Source organism: Manis pentadactyla, chromosome 1, assembly GCF_030020395.1.
Source record: "Manis pentadactyla isolate mManPen7 chromosome 1, mManPen7.hap1, whole genome shotgun sequence".
In the NCBI taxonomy this organism is placed as follows: domain Eukaryota; kingdom Metazoa; phylum Chordata; class Mammalia; order Pholidota; family Manidae; genus Manis; species Manis pentadactyla.
The window spans coordinates 222,862,697-222,882,197 of NC_080019.1; the positions used below are offsets into that span (position 1 = coordinate 222,862,697).

The 19,501-nt window shown below is 39.7% G+C and overlaps 1 protein-coding gene across 2 annotated transcripts in view; it reads right to left on the reverse strand.

The window, feature by feature from the left end:
- SLC25A26 (solute carrier family 25 member 26) overlaps window positions 1–19,501 on the reverse strand; it is a 143,914-nt gene that overhangs the window by 3,764 nt on the left and 120,649 nt on the right. For both annotated transcript variants that reach the window (XM_036878426.2, XM_036878424.2), the window contains 3 exons: window positions 8,203–8,272; window positions 2,024–2,088; window positions 978–1,051 (listed from right to left, as the gene is read on the reverse strand). In XM_036878426.2, the coding sequence (XP_036734321.2) occupies window positions 978–1,051; window positions 2,024–2,088; window positions 8,203–8,272 (209 nt within the window). The remainder of the gene's footprint in view (window positions 1–977; window positions 1,052–2,023; window positions 2,089–8,202; window positions 8,273–19,501) is intronic.

Below are 19,501 nucleotides of genomic sequence, written 5' to 3' on the forward strand. Positions count from 1 at the left end.
TATCTAACATTCTGAGGAGAGCTTTTTAGGACCTGAAGCTGAGAAGGTTGAGGCCCTCAGTCAGTAATATGTAAGAACAGGTTTCCAGTGAGGTGTCAGGCACTGCGGTCGTTCAAAGTCATCTGCTAGTAGTAGTAACAGTTAAATGTACCACAACCTCAAATGCTCTCTTCAACCAATGTCACCCCTGCTCATCGCATCCTGCGCTCCCTAACTGAAGCCCATTGTCTCAATACCGCGGCCCAGAACCTGGCAGGGGCCACACACGGGGATGTCACCCAACATCAAGACGGACAAAGCTGGATTTGCGACAGCACAGATGGACCTAGAGGGTGTTATGCTAAGAGGAATAAGCCAGGCGGAGAAAGACAAGTACCATATGATTTCACTTACACGTGGAATATAAAAACAAAACAAAGTGAACAAAATAACAGCAGACTCTCAGACACTGAAAAGCAACTGGTGGTTACCACGAGGAGCAGCTGGGTGGGTGGGTGGGTGGGGTAGGTGAGGGGGATAAAGGGCACAAAATCTCAAACTTCACAGAGGTTGTTGATCATGGAGAAGGAAGTGCAGCGTGGGGAAAGAACACAGCCACGGATTCTGTAACATCCTCCTTCGCTGACAGACAGTAACTGTACCAGTGGCGCTAAGGATTTAATAACGGGTGTAAGAGCTGAATCACTGTGTTGTAGACTTGATAATATACTTGATATATACCAATATAATATTATATATCAACTATACTTCAATAAAAAAGATGGACAAGGCTGGGGATCACCTGGCTAGAATACTACATCAACTTGACTGGGTGATACTATCTCACACAGCAAGACCCAAGGCAACGCTTTATACAGTAGAGAGTCCCCAACCAGGACAGAGGCAGAAGGAAGGAAAGGGGCTCATCCCGAGGCCGAGCTAAAGGACGAAGAGCCAGCGGAGGCGGAGCGGCAGGTGCGCGTTCCTCTTGTCCTTACCCTGAGAGCCCCTGTGCCTGCCAGACCCCGTGCAGGGCAGAGAAGACGTTCCCAGTAGCAGTGCTGGAGCCAGCCTGCATGGAAAGACCAGAGAAAGCCATCATTACCTCATGAAACTCCCCAGTGTACAAAAGGCTCCCAGGTATCATCAGATGCAGGGCTCCCGAGCACGCTCGCTGAGGGCAGTTTTCTGGACGGGATCAGAACCTCTGCATCTCACTGGACCAAAAGCCCTTACACTCAAACCCCCAAGGCACGCCCTTGTTAGGCCCAGGCCCCACGGGAAGCTGTTTTTTTTAGCTTCTCATTATCAAACTGAGCAGAGCTCACAACTGTCTAACAGGAGAAAGACAAAGCAATTACTAACTTCTCTTAGAAGGACTGGGAATAATCAGTGTAACTGGAACTTAAATATGAGACTCACTGAAGTCCCTAATAACACACCGAATAAAGAGCACTAAGTTCACTTTACAACAAAATTGCATTCTCAGGCTTGGCCTTTCTATCTGCCTACTAGAATTCTGCCCTTGTTTGTTCACTTTTCCACAAGGAGATGGCTTTTTCATTTTTTACTGCTTTGGTCCAGATAAGCTACATGCATTCCCTGAAGTGTCAATCTAGCTTCTTTAAAAGTGATTTTTCTCCTTACTGAAAAGAATCTTTTAACCATTCTGACAACTGTCCTAAGTCATCCAGTTAAGGCCAAGTGTGCGTGTGTCGAATCCGAGGTGCAGATCAATCACCAGTAAAATGAGATAATTTGAAAGGAGTATTACGAAGCAGAAGCCCTACCAGCCCTGCCTGCTTACATAATGTAGCTGAAGGTGTTTCTGAAAAGCTGAAATGCTGCCCAGACACTGGGCACAGCAATTCCTGTGGGAACTATAGGTCAGCGACAGTTTCCTTAGTCAGTCAACAGGCAGTGTCAGGCTGCCATTATTGGTAAGCGGGAAACCACTTTTACTCACTTTATATGCGTGTATAAGCTCTGGTGCTAATAGCTATAAGCATCTGTTATGCCTACCTTACATTATTTTACCACTTACCTTCGCCAACATGATTCTTGTTTTTGCCACATCCAGAGGTGTGGTGACTGCAGCCGCAAATCCACCTGTGCATATAAAAAACATACTCAACACACAAGTGAGGCAGTGTTTACCATATGACATGGTGTTCTATGATTTTTTATTTTGTAATTCCTCATAACTCTGCAAAAGTCTTTTCCTATCATGTCCACTAGATTGATTCAAGAATAGGATGCACACAAGCAAGATCTTTACCCCCCACCACCCCCACTGCTCTTACAGTGATAGTGACCTGCATATAAAAGAGGTGACAAAGTAATGCTTTACACCCTCAAGTTAAAAAACAAGACCCCTGGCAACGAATCCTGCCCTCACCCGGAGCAGCCAACGCCTGGGTGTGTATGTGCTGATGGAACTACGACCAGACACCTACGCCTGACACGAAAGGCTCCCTCCCGGCTCCCCCTGATTCTCCGAGGGCCCAGGCTCTGGGCCGTTCCATAATCTGACCCAACTCCCATCATTTCTGCTCAGGCAAAATGGGCAAAAATAAATGTGTATCACTGGTGGTATTTTGGTACAACTGGCTGGGTTCTTCAAATTAAAAGCTTTCTGCATTTCCAGGCTTCTGACAACAGGCCAGTAGGAGTAAGAACATTTCTAAGCTCCCTTCTGCATGTTGTTAGCGCCAGGCTGCATTCAGTAGGCATTCTTCCCTACACCTTCTCGCCTGTGGGATGCCCTGACTGACAAAATACTTTTAAAACTATTGAAAGTGTCCACATCTATGGACAGAGGAGTTGGGACAATTTTAAAACAGAAACCAGAATATATGGTGTCAATATTTAATACTATAAGAAGATATATTTTAAACCCCACAAGACCCTAAAGAAACAGAGAAACAGATGTAATAAATCCAAAAGGGCTTCCTAAAGATTCAGCTTCCATGAGCTGGGGTGACACGGGCAGTTGTGTAAGTGCAGCATGGAACAGATGTGTGAAGGAGGCTGCACAAACAGCACCTGCTCCATCTAAGTTCTGTGGCACATGGACAGTTAGGAAGGTCATTTGAGCTCTGCCAAGTAGCTTTCTGAAAATGTCACCGAAACAAGGTCGTCACACTGAACTCCTCCATTTGGTGACATTTATTATGGCGCTGACTGTTGGAAGGATGTATCCATTTCTGCTTTTATGTTCCATTTCTGGCTACTCAGAAATGACACACACCTTGGGGCTAGAGAGTATCCATTAACATGAACATTCCAGCTCCCTGCGCTGCTTAGCTGCTGGTGTTAGGAATTCAGAAGTTGTCTGAAACTTAGAGACTTACTAAACTTCAATTATTTAAAAATTTTGAGGCCAGACCCCTGAGATCTTACTCTTAACTTTTTAAGCACATATTCTGCCCTAAATGAGTAAATACATTTTTGATCACAGAAAAGGGTCCAGGAAGGCTTCACATCCATCCACCAAAAGTAAATAAATAAATAAAATCTAAGGAAGGGAGAAGGAGAAAAAGACCACGAAGCTGCCCCATCCCGGAGCGCCCGCTCCACATCCTCACCCTGCGTGGCAGTGTCGCCCTTACTGGTCGGCAGGGTCAGCGGGGCCTGGCCGGGAGCTCTTTGGGGTCAGAAAGACCAAGGCTTCAATCCCAGCCCTCTGACTTACCTGGCTTTGGGTGAACGCCTTGTTCTCTAGGTAAACTACCCTATAATATAGGGACGGTCCTTTGCTGGCCCACGTTCTGGTGGGGAAAACAAATCTCGGAGAGGTTCAGTACTTGTAGAATGTTTTACTTAGTGCAGAGCTGAGACCTGAATTTTCTGACTCCAGAACCTGAGCTCTTGGTCACGGGGTCTTCTAGTGACCTCGATTTTTTTATCTATAAAATGCAGGCAGCAGTTATGACACAGGGATTAAATGAGCCTAGCCAAAGTCCGGAAGAATGGCTGGCTGACATTAGTGCTCAAAGGAATTAGCTCCTTTCTGGGCGGGCAGATGATGTCTGATTTTCTTCACATTTTGAGCCCAGCACGCACAGTAGGCAATCAAAAATGTTTGCTGGGTATCCTGGACAAGTGTCTACAGTTTTTACAAACTGAAGACTGCAACTTGTTCTCTAAAAGGACAGGGGAAGGGCAAGCCGAGAGTTACTCTATGTGCTGACTCTGTCTCTGCCATGCTGGGACTGTCCTAGGTACTCGGGGGGATTCTTTTCTTATTTGCACTGGTGTTACTATTCCACTTTACAGACAACTTGCTCAGGGTCTCACTGATAGCACGGAGCAGGGACTCAAAGTCACGTGTATCTTAGCTACAGCAGGAATGCCCTTTCACTACACATTGGTCTTGATATATAATAAGACATGAAAGTATGGCTGTTAAAACTCAGAAGCACGTGCACCATTTCCCTTTTGAAAGGTTCACAGACTATCCTAAACCAACACAAAAGACTTAAAAATTGGCCAGGACATCACCTGTCTCTTCTCTGACTACTTAAGCTTTCACAAATCACCTATGCTGAAAAGTACTTGTCTTCTAATAAATCTGGATACTGCACATCAAACTTATTTTTGGCCATTAGCCGACGTCCACCATTCCTTTCCTGTGGATGTCTGCCAATACTCTCGGGGAGATTTCTGCTTCCTGAAAGTAATGTGAAGAAAAGCTAAAGACAAAAACACACATGCTTAAAGAGGTCCTAATTTTACTACCTTGATGGTAACTGTATTTTATGAAAGTTATTAATCAACTTAGATGTCTTCAAATATCAAATTGCTTGAATTCAGAGACCTCAGGATGTTTTCTATGAGGTTGCAAACAGGGCTTGTGAAGATCATGCAGCAGAATAAGTAGTCGTAGTGGGGGCGCGGCAAGGAAGCGGCACACCTGCAGGTAGAAGGTACTTCTTTCCTACATTTCACTTAAGGGAATTGTAAACTGCTGGCAATAAAGGCAAGGAACATGCTAACATATTAGGCAGGAAATAATTACTTGGCACAGCAACCACAGGCTGCTTTGGTACTCAAATCCCAGGTTTAACACTTTTCGACGGACTTCCCTAGACTTAGGCTTTCACTGAATGGCAGGCTAACTGCACCCAAGCACCAGACTCAGGAGAGGCTAGACTTAAACACCTCACGTGTCCACAGGAAACAAATAAAGGGTCCTTATGCTCTCCAGACAAAGGGGCCATCTTCTTACCACAGGTCTGGAGGAGTTACCTCAAGGCAGCACCAAATGTGGGGGCAGCACTGGGCAGTGAGGCCACGCATCACCCCTCCAGGGCCTGGCCTCTCCTCCCCAGATCAGCCTGGGAGCAGGAAGGGCATCTGCATCCACCTCTTTTGCACGATCTGCAGACAACCACCATGGACGTGTTTTTGTGTGTTAGAGACTGTGTCAGTCCTTCTCATTTGCTACCCAAATAACCCTTCACCCTATTCTAGAGTTTGAAGCTATGCGGACATCTATGGCTCTCTCTGTCTCCTCCTTTCTCTCTCCCCACGGAATGTAAGGAGGTGTAATTACAAGAAAGTGGTCAAGAACACTAGAGTAGCAACTATCATTATGGTAGCAAAGGTCGTAATTACTTAGACTGAATTACAGTTTTAGGTTTAGGATTTAACTTGAAGAAGTTGGCAAAGGCCTTTCTTTTTCACTCTAGTTTAGCCCCTGACCAGAAGCCAAGGGAATTTCTGAGCATGACAAGCCATCAACACCTCCTTATCTCAAGGCACATTTTTGGCTATTTGTACCAAGCAGTTTGTAACACAAGCATGGGCAAAGAAGACGGCCAAGGATGGCACAGAGAGCACTTTATCTACAATGATTTAAGCATTTTCAAACTGGAAAAGCACACGGGGACGAGAAATCTGACTTCTGATTTAAGGGCAAGTCTTACCACTGCCTTCATGGCCCCGCGAGGCTGAAGCGTCTGAAAGTGCAGCGCATGTCAGACCTTAAAGGGCTGCCCAGGGTGGTAAGCTGGTGCTCACCTCTCTGCAGCGGGTAAGCTGCTCAACGCCGCAACATACTTGTAGAAATCCCGCTTTTCCACAGTGTGGAGTATTTTCAAATGATGTTTATCATTCAGAAAAGATTTTTAAATAGTAACCTTATTACTCCGTATCAAATTTGCACCAACTAAAACCTCAAAACAAAAGGAAACAAGAAATGTATTTATTTTTTGCTAAATATAGATGTGGATCTACTAACAATGGACCTTTGCAGACCTTGGACAAACTCCTTTATTTATCAGAACCTCAGCTAAAAAATAAGATGATTGTATTGGAGGAGTTTTTAAATCTACACACTATTAGAGCAGATGATTATCTCCAGTAGCTTTATTAATGTGACGTTATTCTTTCAATACAGTTGAGAATTTGAATTACTAAGCTGATAATAGCCTTTTGTTTTCTGGGTGTTGGTTGTTTTTAGTGAGGAGTAATTCCTCACATCTGTTCTGTCATAGATCACACAGTAGTAATCGTGCAGTATCTCCCCTATCTCTGAAGTAACCCCCGAAGGCTGGGAGGGCTGCGTCTACATTACAGGCCAAGACACTGGTGCTCAGGAAGGCCCTAGGGTCTCATTCCTTAGTTGAGGGCAGAACTGAGACTTGACAGCGTTGTAAGTCCAGCTCGTTGGCCTGCCCTAGATATGTGGCTCTGGACAAATCTGCTGCCTGCCCCACATGCCTTCCCCCAGTGCTGCAGGTCCTGGGGGAGCCACCTCATACGAGGGGCCTGGCCCACAGGAGCCTGCCTGCCTTCTCTCCCCCAGCCCCCACCTTCTGACTAACCTAGGTGCTCAGGGTGTGCTCCAAAGCATTGCTCAGAAGAAGGAATTATAATGAATGCAAATTTCCTGAACAGAAATAATGCAAATGTAAGCAAGTCTCCGAATTAGCTACCTTAAGGAATGGGACCACCAAATGTATACTTCTTCTTTCAGCACATGGAACTTTTAGGGTATTGTTAAGTTTAAGAAGTGCCCTGCCTTATCCAGAATAACCAAATTTCCATAATGCTAACTTTTCCCCAGGGCCCAGGAGGGTGTCAACAAAAACACTCTCTCTTAGGGGCTGGGGAGTAAAGACTCCTGACCTCTGGAAAATGAATCAAGACTACCTACTCATTTAACACAGCGAATGACTATGTGTCCTGTGGAAACAATTACATATCATAATCAATCTGAGCTGGTTTCCAGTCTAGAGGCAGAATTCTTATTTTTGATCATGAATTTTACAAGTCAAATGGGTCCAACAGTTAATAAAGGATCCTATAAAATGTTTTCTCTTTTCTCAATCATGTCAACAAAACACCCAACCCAACAACCACTAAGCAATTTGGAAAACAATTATTTTCTAATAAAGTCAACATCCTGAAAGCACACAGTTGTCAATTTACTGGCTTTGCATTTAAACTAGCAGTTTACAATTCTTGGGCAAATCACAGCTTCAACTTACATCAACTGTAATTCTAATTTACCTTTATATGCAACAACAAAATGTACTTATTAGAAAGTAAAACCTATCACTTACTACATTTTTTTTTTAAGCATCTGAGTTCTCATTAAAGCCTCACTGGAAAATGCATACCACTCAGTGATGGATAACACAATATTGCATATTGTCACTTTGCTTTTGGGTGAAGGTCTAGAGAATGGCCAGATGTTGAGATGTCCACATTTTCTACACAGAACGGTTTAGCCTTCGGTAAATTGTGGAGCGGCCTCTGCTCTCCTGACACTAGTTAATCTATGGTGCTGTCAAACATGTCACATGGACTGTGAATCATCGCCTTCTGCAGAAATCGCTCACACCCCCGAAGCACTGCTCAAGGCAGACAGCTGCGCGGGCAGCCCTGCACCCGCGGCACGGCCCTCCCACAGAGGCCTCTATAAATCATCTTTCAGATAATCCAAGGGCCTGAGTGAAGGCTTTAATAAAGATAAAAAGAAAAAGAAAATTTTGTCAGAAACAAATTGGTTGTCTTTCAAGCAGACACCTTTTTAGCAAGGGTTTTTTTTTTTTTTCTTTCCCTCAGACACTTTCTTTTCTCAACCAACTGGTGGAACTCTCTTCATCCAAACAAGCTGGAATTTCTGAAGAATGCTGTTTTTGCATAGTTAATATTTTCACATTTTTCTCCCCCCCTCTTTGGTCTTTCCCAGTATAATATAATCCTTTGCACCTGCGAAAGCTCCACAGACTGCTGACTGCCAAGAATCCACCACATGATCTTGCCTCCAGGACCAGAGGGCCTGTGTTTAAAGAGAAAGAAAAATACAAGTTATTAAATATTTGAATTTATCGGAACCTCCTGTGGGTTAGCTCTGGGGATGGGAACTTAAGTGAGAAGCTATTTTGGTGACATTCCTCCCTGATGACATAAGTGATTTTCCCAAGGACTTAACTGCATTCAAAAATAAGTCAAAGGAGGGTGACAGATGCATTGGACTGTACAAAGGAAACAATTTTCAAGGACTCTGTATGATATACACATATATACACCCACATTTGTGTGTATGGGTATAAATAAAAACACATACCTAAGACAATGTAACATTTAAAATTGTTCCCACATAATTCAAACCATGTAAGTACCGTAACTCACAAATTAGTCCACGGCAGTGTATGCCAAATTCCTCAGTTCTTTTTTTTCAACCTTTATCCCTGTTTCACATGTTTGAAGGACGCTAATTCTGTTACTTAAGTATCCATTTAAAATTTGTCAAAATTATTTTTGTACTGTTCATGAAATAAGTTGAGGATATATATATACGAATAAATACCCGTGCAAGTCTGAAACAAGGCAAAATGATGACTGGGACGTGGTGCCTTGGTCAACAAGAGTTGATGATCCAGTGAAGGACAGTCACACTGAATGGTGAGCAGTGCTCTGGGCCGGCACCGCTGTAACCTCTGAGCACGTACTAACCCCCAGTCCTCACAGCATCCCTAAGAACCGGGTCCTGTCACTAACCACCTTCTATCCGGCTGTCTAAACACTGAACGGCACTCTTTTTTTTTTAGCTACACTGAGGTCTAAGTAATATCCAGTAAATATATCTATTTAATGTGGACAACCTAAGTTTTGGCACACACATACACATAGAGAAAATCACTGCCACCATTTAGGTCTGAACATATCCATTACGCCAAGAAGTGTTGTGTCCCTTCATTATCCCTGTTTCCAGTCGTCCTTGCCACCTCCTAAACAATCTGATCTATCACTCTAATTTGCTTTTTCTAGAATTTTATATAAGTGTAATGATATACCTGTTTTTTTTTAATCTGGACTCTTTCCTACAAAATTTCTATATAATTCATTTGCTATTGTAAATATCTCTGCATCATTCCTTTTTAATTGGTAAATAGTTCGTTGTATAAATATATCATCATTATTTATATATTCACCTGTTGATGGACATTTGTGGTTTTTCCATTTTTTATCTACTATAAATAAGCAGCTATGAACATTTTTATAATGTCTTCATTTCCTTCAGGGAAATATACAGGAATGAAACAGCTGTATCATACAGTTAGCATATGTTTAACTTTTTAAGAAACTAAAAACTGTTTCCAAAGTGCTTGTACCATTTTATAGTCCACCCAGTTCTAGTTTCTCCACATCCTTCCCAACACTTGGTATTGTCACTATTTTAAATTTTAACCATTCTAATAGATATACAGTAGTATTTTCAACATATTCGTTTGCATTTCCCTAACAAATAATGCTGGGCTTTTTTTTATGAACTTTTGCCATCCACATGGATTCTTTAGTGTCTGTTCAAACGTTTTGTACATTTTTATTAAGCTTTTATCATTATTATTGAGTTTTGAGAGTTCTTCATATATTCCAGACACAAGTCCTTTGCAAATACTTTCTCCTAGCCTGTGGCTTGTCTTTTTATTCTCTTAAGATGAATATCAAAGAACAAAGTATTCAGTTTTGATGAAGTCCAAATTATCCTTTGATGGATTTTGCTTTTGGTAACATACTTAAGAAATCTTTGCCTAATTCAAGCCACAAGGATTTTTCACCTGTTTTCTTCTAGAAATTTTATGTCTTTAGGCTTTAGATTTAGATCTGTAACCCATTCTGAGTTAATTTTTATACACACTGCAAGATACATTTTTATTTTTATGTACAGATCTTTTAATTGTTCCAGTAATTGGAAAAGGTTATCCTTTCTTCAAATAACAACCTTCTCACCTTTTTTTATTAAGATATCGATATACACTCTTAAGAAGGTTTCACAAGCAAAACAATGTGGTTTTTACCTTCACTCTTATTATTGCAGTCACTGTCCATCAGTGTGTAAGATGCCAGAGTCCCTATTTGTCTTCTCTGAGCTACACTGTCTTCCCTGTGACCTCACACACACCATGTACACCAATCATGGAACCCCACAATCCCCTTCTCCCTCCTTCCCCACCCACCCACTCCCACCCCTCCCCTTTGTTAACCACTAGTCCCTTCTTGGAGTCTGTGAGTCTGCTGCTATTTTGTTCCTTCAGTTTTACTTCATTGTTATACTCCACAAATGTGGGAAATCATTTGGTATTTGTCTTTCTCTGCCTTATTTCACTGAGTATAATACCCTCTAGCTCCATCCATGTTGTTGCAAATGGTAGGATTTGTTTCCTTCTTATGGCAGAACAGTATTCCATTGTATATATGTACCACATCTTCTTTATCCATTCATCTACTGATGGACACTTAGGTTGCTTCCATATCTTGACTATTGTAAATACTGCTGCAATAAACATAGGGGTGCACATGTCTTTTTGAATCTGAGAAATTATATTCTCTGAGTAAATTCCTAGGAGTGGGATTCCCAGGTCAAATGGTATTTCTATTTTTAGTTTTTTGAGCAACCTCCATATTGCTTTCCACAATGGTTGAAGTAGTTTGCATTCCCACCAGCAGTGTAGGAGGGTTCCCCTTTCTCCGCATCCTCACCAGCATTTGTTGTTCTTAGTCTTTTCTAGGTTGGCCATCCTAACTGGTGTGAGGTGACATCTCATTGTGGTTTTAATTTGCTTTTCCCTGATAATTAACGATGTGGAGCATCTTTTCATGTGCCTGTTAGCCATCTGAATTTCTTCTTTGGAGAAGTGTCTGTTCATATCCTCCACCCATTTTTAATCAGGTTATTTGCTTTTTGGGTGTTGAGGTGTGTGAGTTCTTTATATATTTTGGATGTTAACCCCTTGTCAGATATGTCACTTACAAATACATTCTCCCATACTTTAGGATGCCCCTTTTTGTTTTGCTGATGGTGTCCTTTGCCGTACAGAAGGTTTTTAGCATGATGCAGTCCCATTTGTTCATTTTTTATTTGTTTCCCTTGCTCAAGGAGATTTGTTCAGGAAAAAGTTGCTCATGTTTATGTCCAAGAGATTTTTGCCTATGTTTTCTTCTAAGAGTTTTATGGTTTCATGACTTACATTCAGGTCTTTGATCCATTTTGAGTTTACTTTTGTGTATGGAGTTAGACAATGATCCAGTTTCATTCTCTTGCATGTAGATGTCCAGTTTTGCCAATACCAGTTTTTGAAGAGGCTGTCATTTCCCCATTGTATGTCCATGGCTCCTTTATCATATATTAATTGACCATATATGCTTGGGTTTATATCTGGGCTCTCTAGTCTGTTCCATTGGTCTGTGGGTCTGTTCTTGGGCCAGTACCAAATTGATTACTGTGGCTTTGTAGTAGAGCTTGAAGTCAGGGAGCATAATCCCCCCAGCTTTGTTATTGCTTCTCAGGATTGCTTTGGCTATTCGGGGTCTTTTGTGGTTTCATATGGATTTTAGAACGATTTGCTCTAGTTCATTGAAGAATGCTGTTGGTATTTTGATAGGGATTGCATTGAATCTGTGGATGGCTTTAGGCAGGATGGCCTTTTTGACAATATTAATTCTTCCTATCCATGAGCACGGGATGTCTTTCCATTTTTTGGTATCTCCTTCAATTTCTCTCATGAGTATCTTGTAGTTTTCAGGGTATATAGGTCTTTCACCTCCTTGGTTAGGTTAATTCCTAGGTATTTTATTCTTTTTGATGCAATTGTGAATGGAATTGTTTTCCTGATTTCTCTTTCTGCTAGTTCATCGTTGGTGTATAGGAAGGCAACAGATTTCTGTGTGTTAATTTTGTATCCTGCAACTTTGCTGAATTCAGGTATTAGATGTAGTAGTTTTGGAGTGGATTCTTTAGGGTTTTTTTATGTACAATATCATGTCATCTGCAAACAGTGACAGTTTAACTTCTTGTTAGCAATCTGGATGCCTTTTATTTCTTTGTGTTGTCTGATTGCTGAGGCTTGGACCTCCAGAGCTATGTTGAATAAAAGTGGGGAGAGTGGGCATCCTTGTCTTGCTCCCAATCTTAAAGGAGAAGCTTTCAGCTTCTAACAGCCTTCTCACTTTTGTCAGAAAGCAGTAGTCCATACATGTGTGGGTCTATTTCCGTACCCTCTATTTTGCTCTAATCTATACACTTGCCTTGATACGAATTTGTTACTTTCTTCACTACTATAGCTCCATAGTATATATTGAGATCAGGTAGTATTATGGTTTTCCACCTTTGTTCTTTTTCATCATTGTTCTAGGTTCTTTGCTCTTCCATATTAATTTTAGTGGCAGTGTATCAATTTCTATAGAACAGCCTGAGATTTTTATCTGAATTGCACTGAATCTATGATTCATTTTGAAGAAAATGTAGGTGTTAACAATATGATGGAGTTTTCTGACCCATAAACATAGAGTATCTCTCCATTTACTTGGGCCTCCATTATTTTCTCTCATGTTTTGTAGTTTGCAGTATATAGGTTTTGCAATCATATTGTCAGATTTATCCCGAAGTATTTCATGTTTTGAAGCTATTGTAAATTGTATTGCTTGTTTTTAATTTCAATTTCTGAGTGTTGCTAATATGGAGAAGTACAATTGATTTTTGTATACTGATCTTATATCCTGCAACCTTGTCACACTTATCAGCTCGAGTAGCTTCTTTGTAGATTCCATCAAATTTTTTACATCAACGATATCATCTGAATAAAGACAGTTTTACTTTTTTTTCTCCAATTTGAATAATTGCCTCTTATTTCTTTTTCTTGCCTACTGCATTGGATAGGATCTTTAGCATAATGTTATGTACTGCAATAAGGATGACAAATGTTAGGAAACAAGACCTCTAGAATATATCAGTTAAAATGGTTAGAATAGTAAAATGACCTACTTGACGGTGGCATGGCATTTTTATGGCTAATCAAACATATCACAACTAAAAGAAAAACAGCAAAGCTAGCACCAATTTCCTGCTCTATACTTCCCCACTGAGAAAACAGCTGGAAGGCTGAAAGGGTTGCTACAGAAATGGAAATACCATATAAACAATCAAAACGTATATGGCCTTGTTTGTCAATTTTAACTTGGTGTGTTTTAAGTTACTGCTTTTATATTTCTACCTTTTGACCCTATTCACCATGAGTCCCACTCCTCACATGTATGGGTTTATCTCTCAGCTTCTCTCTCTGTCCCACTGATCTATGTGTCTGTTTTTATCCCAATAGCAAACTTTTAATTACCATAGCTTTGCAATACGGTTTGAAATCAGGGAACAACTTCTCTTAAGTTGGACCCTTAACTGTGCAAACCACCTGATTAGATGTATAACGACGTGTGCTCTACGAGGACTACAACATTCCTTCCACCTACTCATGAGGATGGTTAGTTACTTGAAAAGTGCATTGATTAATTTTGCTGGACTAAAAGTACAGTTATCAAATAGATTTTTGTAATCTTACAGAAATAGGTAAGTTAAAAGTTTTATTAGGAATAGCTTTCTAAGGATAGTCTTGCCATTAAGTGTAGTATTTTATTTTTCAATAAATGTTCTAATGTTTGCAAATACATCTGTGCTTCTGTACAAACACTTTCTCCAGAGCTCTTATAAGCACTGGAGGCAGCATAAAAAACAAAATGGCAGAAGAACATCTTTTTACCTTGAAGTTGGCCATACATATACTTACCAGCCTAATGTCAGTTTTAACACCGCGACTTACTTAGCTGACTTTTTAGAAGGAAAATGTGAAACAGAAGCTGGACTACTGAAGGTCATCTTCAGTTAGTCTACTGATACCTTTCAGGGTTCCAAAGAGCAAGAGTTTACTCTCAAATAGACTTAAAATACTACTAATAATGCTGAGTTTATAAGCAATAATGAAGAATGAATAACTGTGAATTACATGTCATACAGGATGAAAAAAATCAAGGATGCTACGTAATTCATAAATTCAACATTTACTGAGTACTAAGTGACAGGCACTGTAGAGTCAAGGGAAAAAACACAGCAGTCCCTAGGCCTACTATTTGATGGGGTACAGTGGGGGCAGAGAGTTACAACAAAGAGAAGGGGAATGACTAAGAAGGCTTCACAGAGGTGTCTGCTGTATTCTACGAGAAACAAGAACTGGTTGCCAGGGGAATAAAAAAAACACTGAATCAAAATAGACTCAGATGGCTAAAGACACATTTTATAAATAGACTCTCCATAGATAAGCATAAGCATAACTTTCCACCACCACCTGGCCCGAATAGTTTAGTTTCAGAACACATGAAGAATACATTTGTATTTGAAAAGGATACTGAGAGATATCTTTCTTTAAAAAATCTCTAAAACTTAAGATTAAGAATCAAGTGAAAAATTTCAGTTTGAAACAGAATTGATAGAAATCAGTGATCAAAATTGAATTGACAGAAACAGTGATTGTAACAGCTACCACAATAAACACAGAACTCACTACATTTCAGGTATTCAACTACATTAACTCATGTAATCCAAACCATAGTCTTCTGAGGCATGTGCCATTTTATCCTCATTTTATAGATACGGCAGCTGAGGCTCAGAGAAGTTAAAAAACTTGCCAAAGTTTAAACAGGTTAGTAGCAGAACTGGTATCTCAATAAGACAATCTGATACAGAGCATAGAACTCTTGGACTGGGATCTAGGGGTTATAGTTGTCTTGGGAGCAAAAAGAATGGTATTTATAAGACACTTTGTTTCCATGTACAGGTAATTTTTTACTGAAATGATATTAAAATACTCAAGGGAATGAACAAAGTATGTCAATGCCCAAAACAACTTGCTTTAAATAATGAGTGTACAACTTTTTTTTTTTTTAATGAGGAAATGCCTGAATAGAGAAACTTTGGACAAATGATACTGAGACCAAGCTAAACGGATGAGTGTCATTTACAAATGATTCATTTAAGGGTACCTTTAAATTCGTTAGATGATACTATCAGTAAGAACAAAAACCTGACTGGAAAAGGCACTGGATATAAATTATAAAAATATGGTAAAATTACACAGTTGCTCACACCCGTAGACTGGCTGGAGGATTGCAAACAACAAAAAAAGGATGGCTGTAAAAATAGGAAAGGTTACTCACTGGAAGCATAAATATTATTGTTTACAATTTTTAAATAATTTAAGACTAGACTGGAAAATGGAATAAAAGTATAGCATAGTCATCTTACTACGCTGATGGACAATGACTGCAATGAGGTGGGAGCAGGGCTTGATAACATAGGTGAATGTTGTAACCACAATGTTGCTCATGGGAAACCTTCATAAGATTGTGTATCAATGATACCTTTAAAAAAAAATTTAAAAAACAGCGTAGGCAACAGTATGATTACTAATCTATTGACAATATTAGTTACTATTTGCTGAGTGCCTACCATGTTCCAGGTACTATGGATTTTATATTCTTCATCTGATTTTAGAGAATGTGCATTATTGTCCATAAACACAGGGGCACAGCTGGTGCTAAAAGATGTTAAATAACTTGCCTGAAGTCACACAGAGAGTAAATGGAGGAACTGAACTTGGCTGCGGCCCCCTGCAAAGTCATGTCTTGTACACAGAATAGTATATATGCAATTCTGTAAGATTCCTCATTACCACACACAGCTCAACTTCTAGTGCAGCTACGTTATAATATGCAAGTTATTAAAGAAAATATTTTGATGTCAATAAAAGTTTAAATAATGTAGGTTTGTAATGGAGGATTTTTTTTCTAAGGACCTATCTGAAAACCAAAGTATTTTAAATTGCCAAGATTTCTCTACCGAAGTAAGCATCTCCATTGCCACAGAGGTGTAATGATCATTCCTATAAAAGCAGATAAATGTTTAGGGGACATCAGGGTGGGGGACAGAAAATGAACCCAAATGTCGGAATCTCGGCTCATACAATGGAAAAAGCGTGTACCAAAATAAGGTAAGCACAAAAGAGCAGGTAGCCATACTTACCTGCTGTTTGCTCATATATCCCAATTCAATGCCCTGTTTCCTTTCTCTTTACAAATAAAAATGAAGTTTTCAGAGGAACCTATGCACATTTGTTTGTACCTCATATTAATAAGAATTTCAAGCTGAAGTAATGACATGGGGCAGCCAAAACAACAGCTTTGTTTTCTGTTGTTGCTTTTTTGAACTAGGAATGTTAACCATTAAGCGACAACAGGCAGAGATGATGATAGTGCAGCAAGATTGCAGGTATGAAAAAGAGCAAAGAATCCACTGCTCACCATCCTATCCTCGGCAGCTGCCTGATATCTGGTGTATAGTTTAGTTTTTATGGTTTTTCTAAAGTTTCCTTAATGCAAGTTGACAGGAAAATATTTCTAAACTCTTACATAGAAATTTCATTCTGAAATATTTTAGAGTTAGAGATAAGTTGCCAAGGTAGTAAGGTTCCCAAATGCCCTTTATCCAGTTTCCCTTTATGTTGACATCTTATGTAACTACAGCACAATTATCAAAATAGGAGATTTAAAAGATACACTACTACTAAGATATAGAATTTAAATGAATCTCAGCATTTACACTGTTTAAAGGTATGCAATTTTTAAACATCAGCCTGCCTTTTTCAATTAACGATATTTCCACTATCTAGTAGAGTATTATAATAATCCTGAATACTTAGCGGTATCATTACAAAAACAATAAGGCTGTTCTAACTTCTCAAGTGACTCTTAACTCATTGCTCAAGACCTATCAGAGGAAGAACAGCATGATATAATCTGGCTACCCCCACTCCCACCCTGCCCCCAAAACTATTAGCCCCAATGTTCATTCACAGGATAGGAAAGCAAATACCAGGTACAATAGTGCAAAATAGCTAGGAGTCCAAGCCAGGGTCAGGTGTTTATTCTATTAAAGTACAGCACGAAGACAAAGGCTTTGTTTTCCACTCCAAAAGACCCACCCAAATGTGCCCTATTGTCGCCCTATTGTCTTACAAATGAGTAACAAATTGAAAATAAGTATTTTGGCTTTGGTGCAGGAAATATTAAAATCTGGGACTTCATCAGCCATAGTATTCACAACTAATTATGTAGCTTCCAATTTTGCAAGATCATGAACCTTTACCAAATGCTTTTTGTGGGATGACAGAATCATCTACTTGATTCCAAATTAATAGCTCTGGATGATAATTTAAGAAAACAGAAAAGACAATCCTCTGCTATCAGTCTACCACCAGAATTTTCGAACACATTAAAGACAGCAAACAATTTCATGCACATGCTCTCCGTCCTGCAGGTACCAAGCTGTTGTACAACTTTTGGTTGTATACTTTCAAAAGCAAAGCAACAGCTGCCTAAAATTTTATTATTCAATTAAATGAACCATCTTTCTGTGAAGTAATCATATACCAATATATATTAAAAAGAGATTTCCAAAGTGAAGTTTTAAACCAAAAAGAATATTAAATATAATTGGGAATCACAATTAAGCTTTTATTTGTGCCATCCTGTGGCTCTAACAAATAATCAAGTGGCTACAAGGCTAAAATGGACTTCTATAGAACTAGATCTTGTAAGTAAAACGGGATATACCTAACTGATAATTAATTAGGGAGCATTTACAACACATATGCTAATTTCGGTTATAAATTGAAATGATTCAGAGATGTGAAATAGCACCAACTTTGTGTAGGTTACTTTGTACCTTCTTTTTGGTTAAAACTCTATTTTGGTTGGTTGACATACTTAGATAAACAAGGTGGTGAAAAAAAAATAGATAAGCAAGGTGGTTAAAGGTAAGAATTCTTAACTAATGAATGACTGTGCTGGTGATCAAAGGAAAACTTTTTCATTGATTATTTTTTAGAAAAAGCAATATGGAATTACAGGCTGACTTTGGTTCATAGTATTTAAAATTTACAGTTAGAAAGCAGTATTGGGGGATGTAAGTGGACAGGTTTTACTGCAGCACTATTTATTCTGAAGGTTCTCTGAGCTTTGGAATCTGTGGTTTGATGTCTTTAATTCGTTTTGGGAAGGGACAAAAGACCCCATTCATGTCAACAGTATATAGACATGCCACTGAGCATACAATCAAACAAATTATTGTAACTGATGCTCATGATGTCGACGTGAGTCAGCAAGAAGAGGTGTGATTATTTTTAAAACTTTTGCCCGCAAAGGCGTATCTGGATTGTTACATTCAAGTATGCAACAATCTTTTATTTATTAATTTTTTTAATTAAGGTATTATTGATATACACCGTTATGCAGGTTTCACATGAAAAAACAATGTGGTTACCACATTCACCCGAATCCCCCCCATACCCCATTGCAGTCACTGTCCATCAGTGTAGTAAGATGCCAGAGAGTCACTACTTGTCTTCTCTGTGCTACACTATCTTCCCCATGATCTCCCCCACACCATGGATGCCAATCATAATACCCCTCGATCCCCTTCTCCCTCCCTCCCCGCCCCGTCCCTTTGATAACCGCTAGTCGCTTCTTGGAGTCTGTGAGTCTACTGGTGTTTGGGTCCTTCAGTTTTGCTTCACTGTTACTCTCCACAAATGAGGGAAATCATTTGGTACTTGTCTTTCTCCACCTGGCTTATTTCACTGAGCATAATACCCTCTTAGTGCCATCCATGTTGTTGCAAATGGTAGGATCTGTTTCTTTCTTATGGCTGAATAGTATTCCATTGTGTATATGTACCACTTCTTCTTTATCTATTCATCTACTGATGGACACTTAGGTTGCTTCCATATCTTGGCTATTGTAAATAGTGCTGCAATAAACATAGGCGTGCATATGTCTTTTTGAATCTGTAAAATTATATTCTCTGGGCAAATTCCTAAGAGTGGAATTCCCGGGTCAAATGGTATTTCTATTTCTAGTTTTTTGAGAAACCCCCATATTGCTTTCCACAATGGTTGAACTAACTTACATTCCCACCAGCAGTGTAGGAGGGTTCTCCTTTTTCCGCATCCTCGCTAGCATTTGTTCTTCTTAGTCTTTTCAATGCTGGCCATCCTTACTGCTGTGAGGAGAAATCTCATTGTGGTTTTAATTTGCATTTCCCTGATGATTAGTAATTTGTAGCATCTTTTCACGTGTCAGTTGGCCATCTGAATTTCTTCTTTGGAGAACTGTCTCTTCATATCCT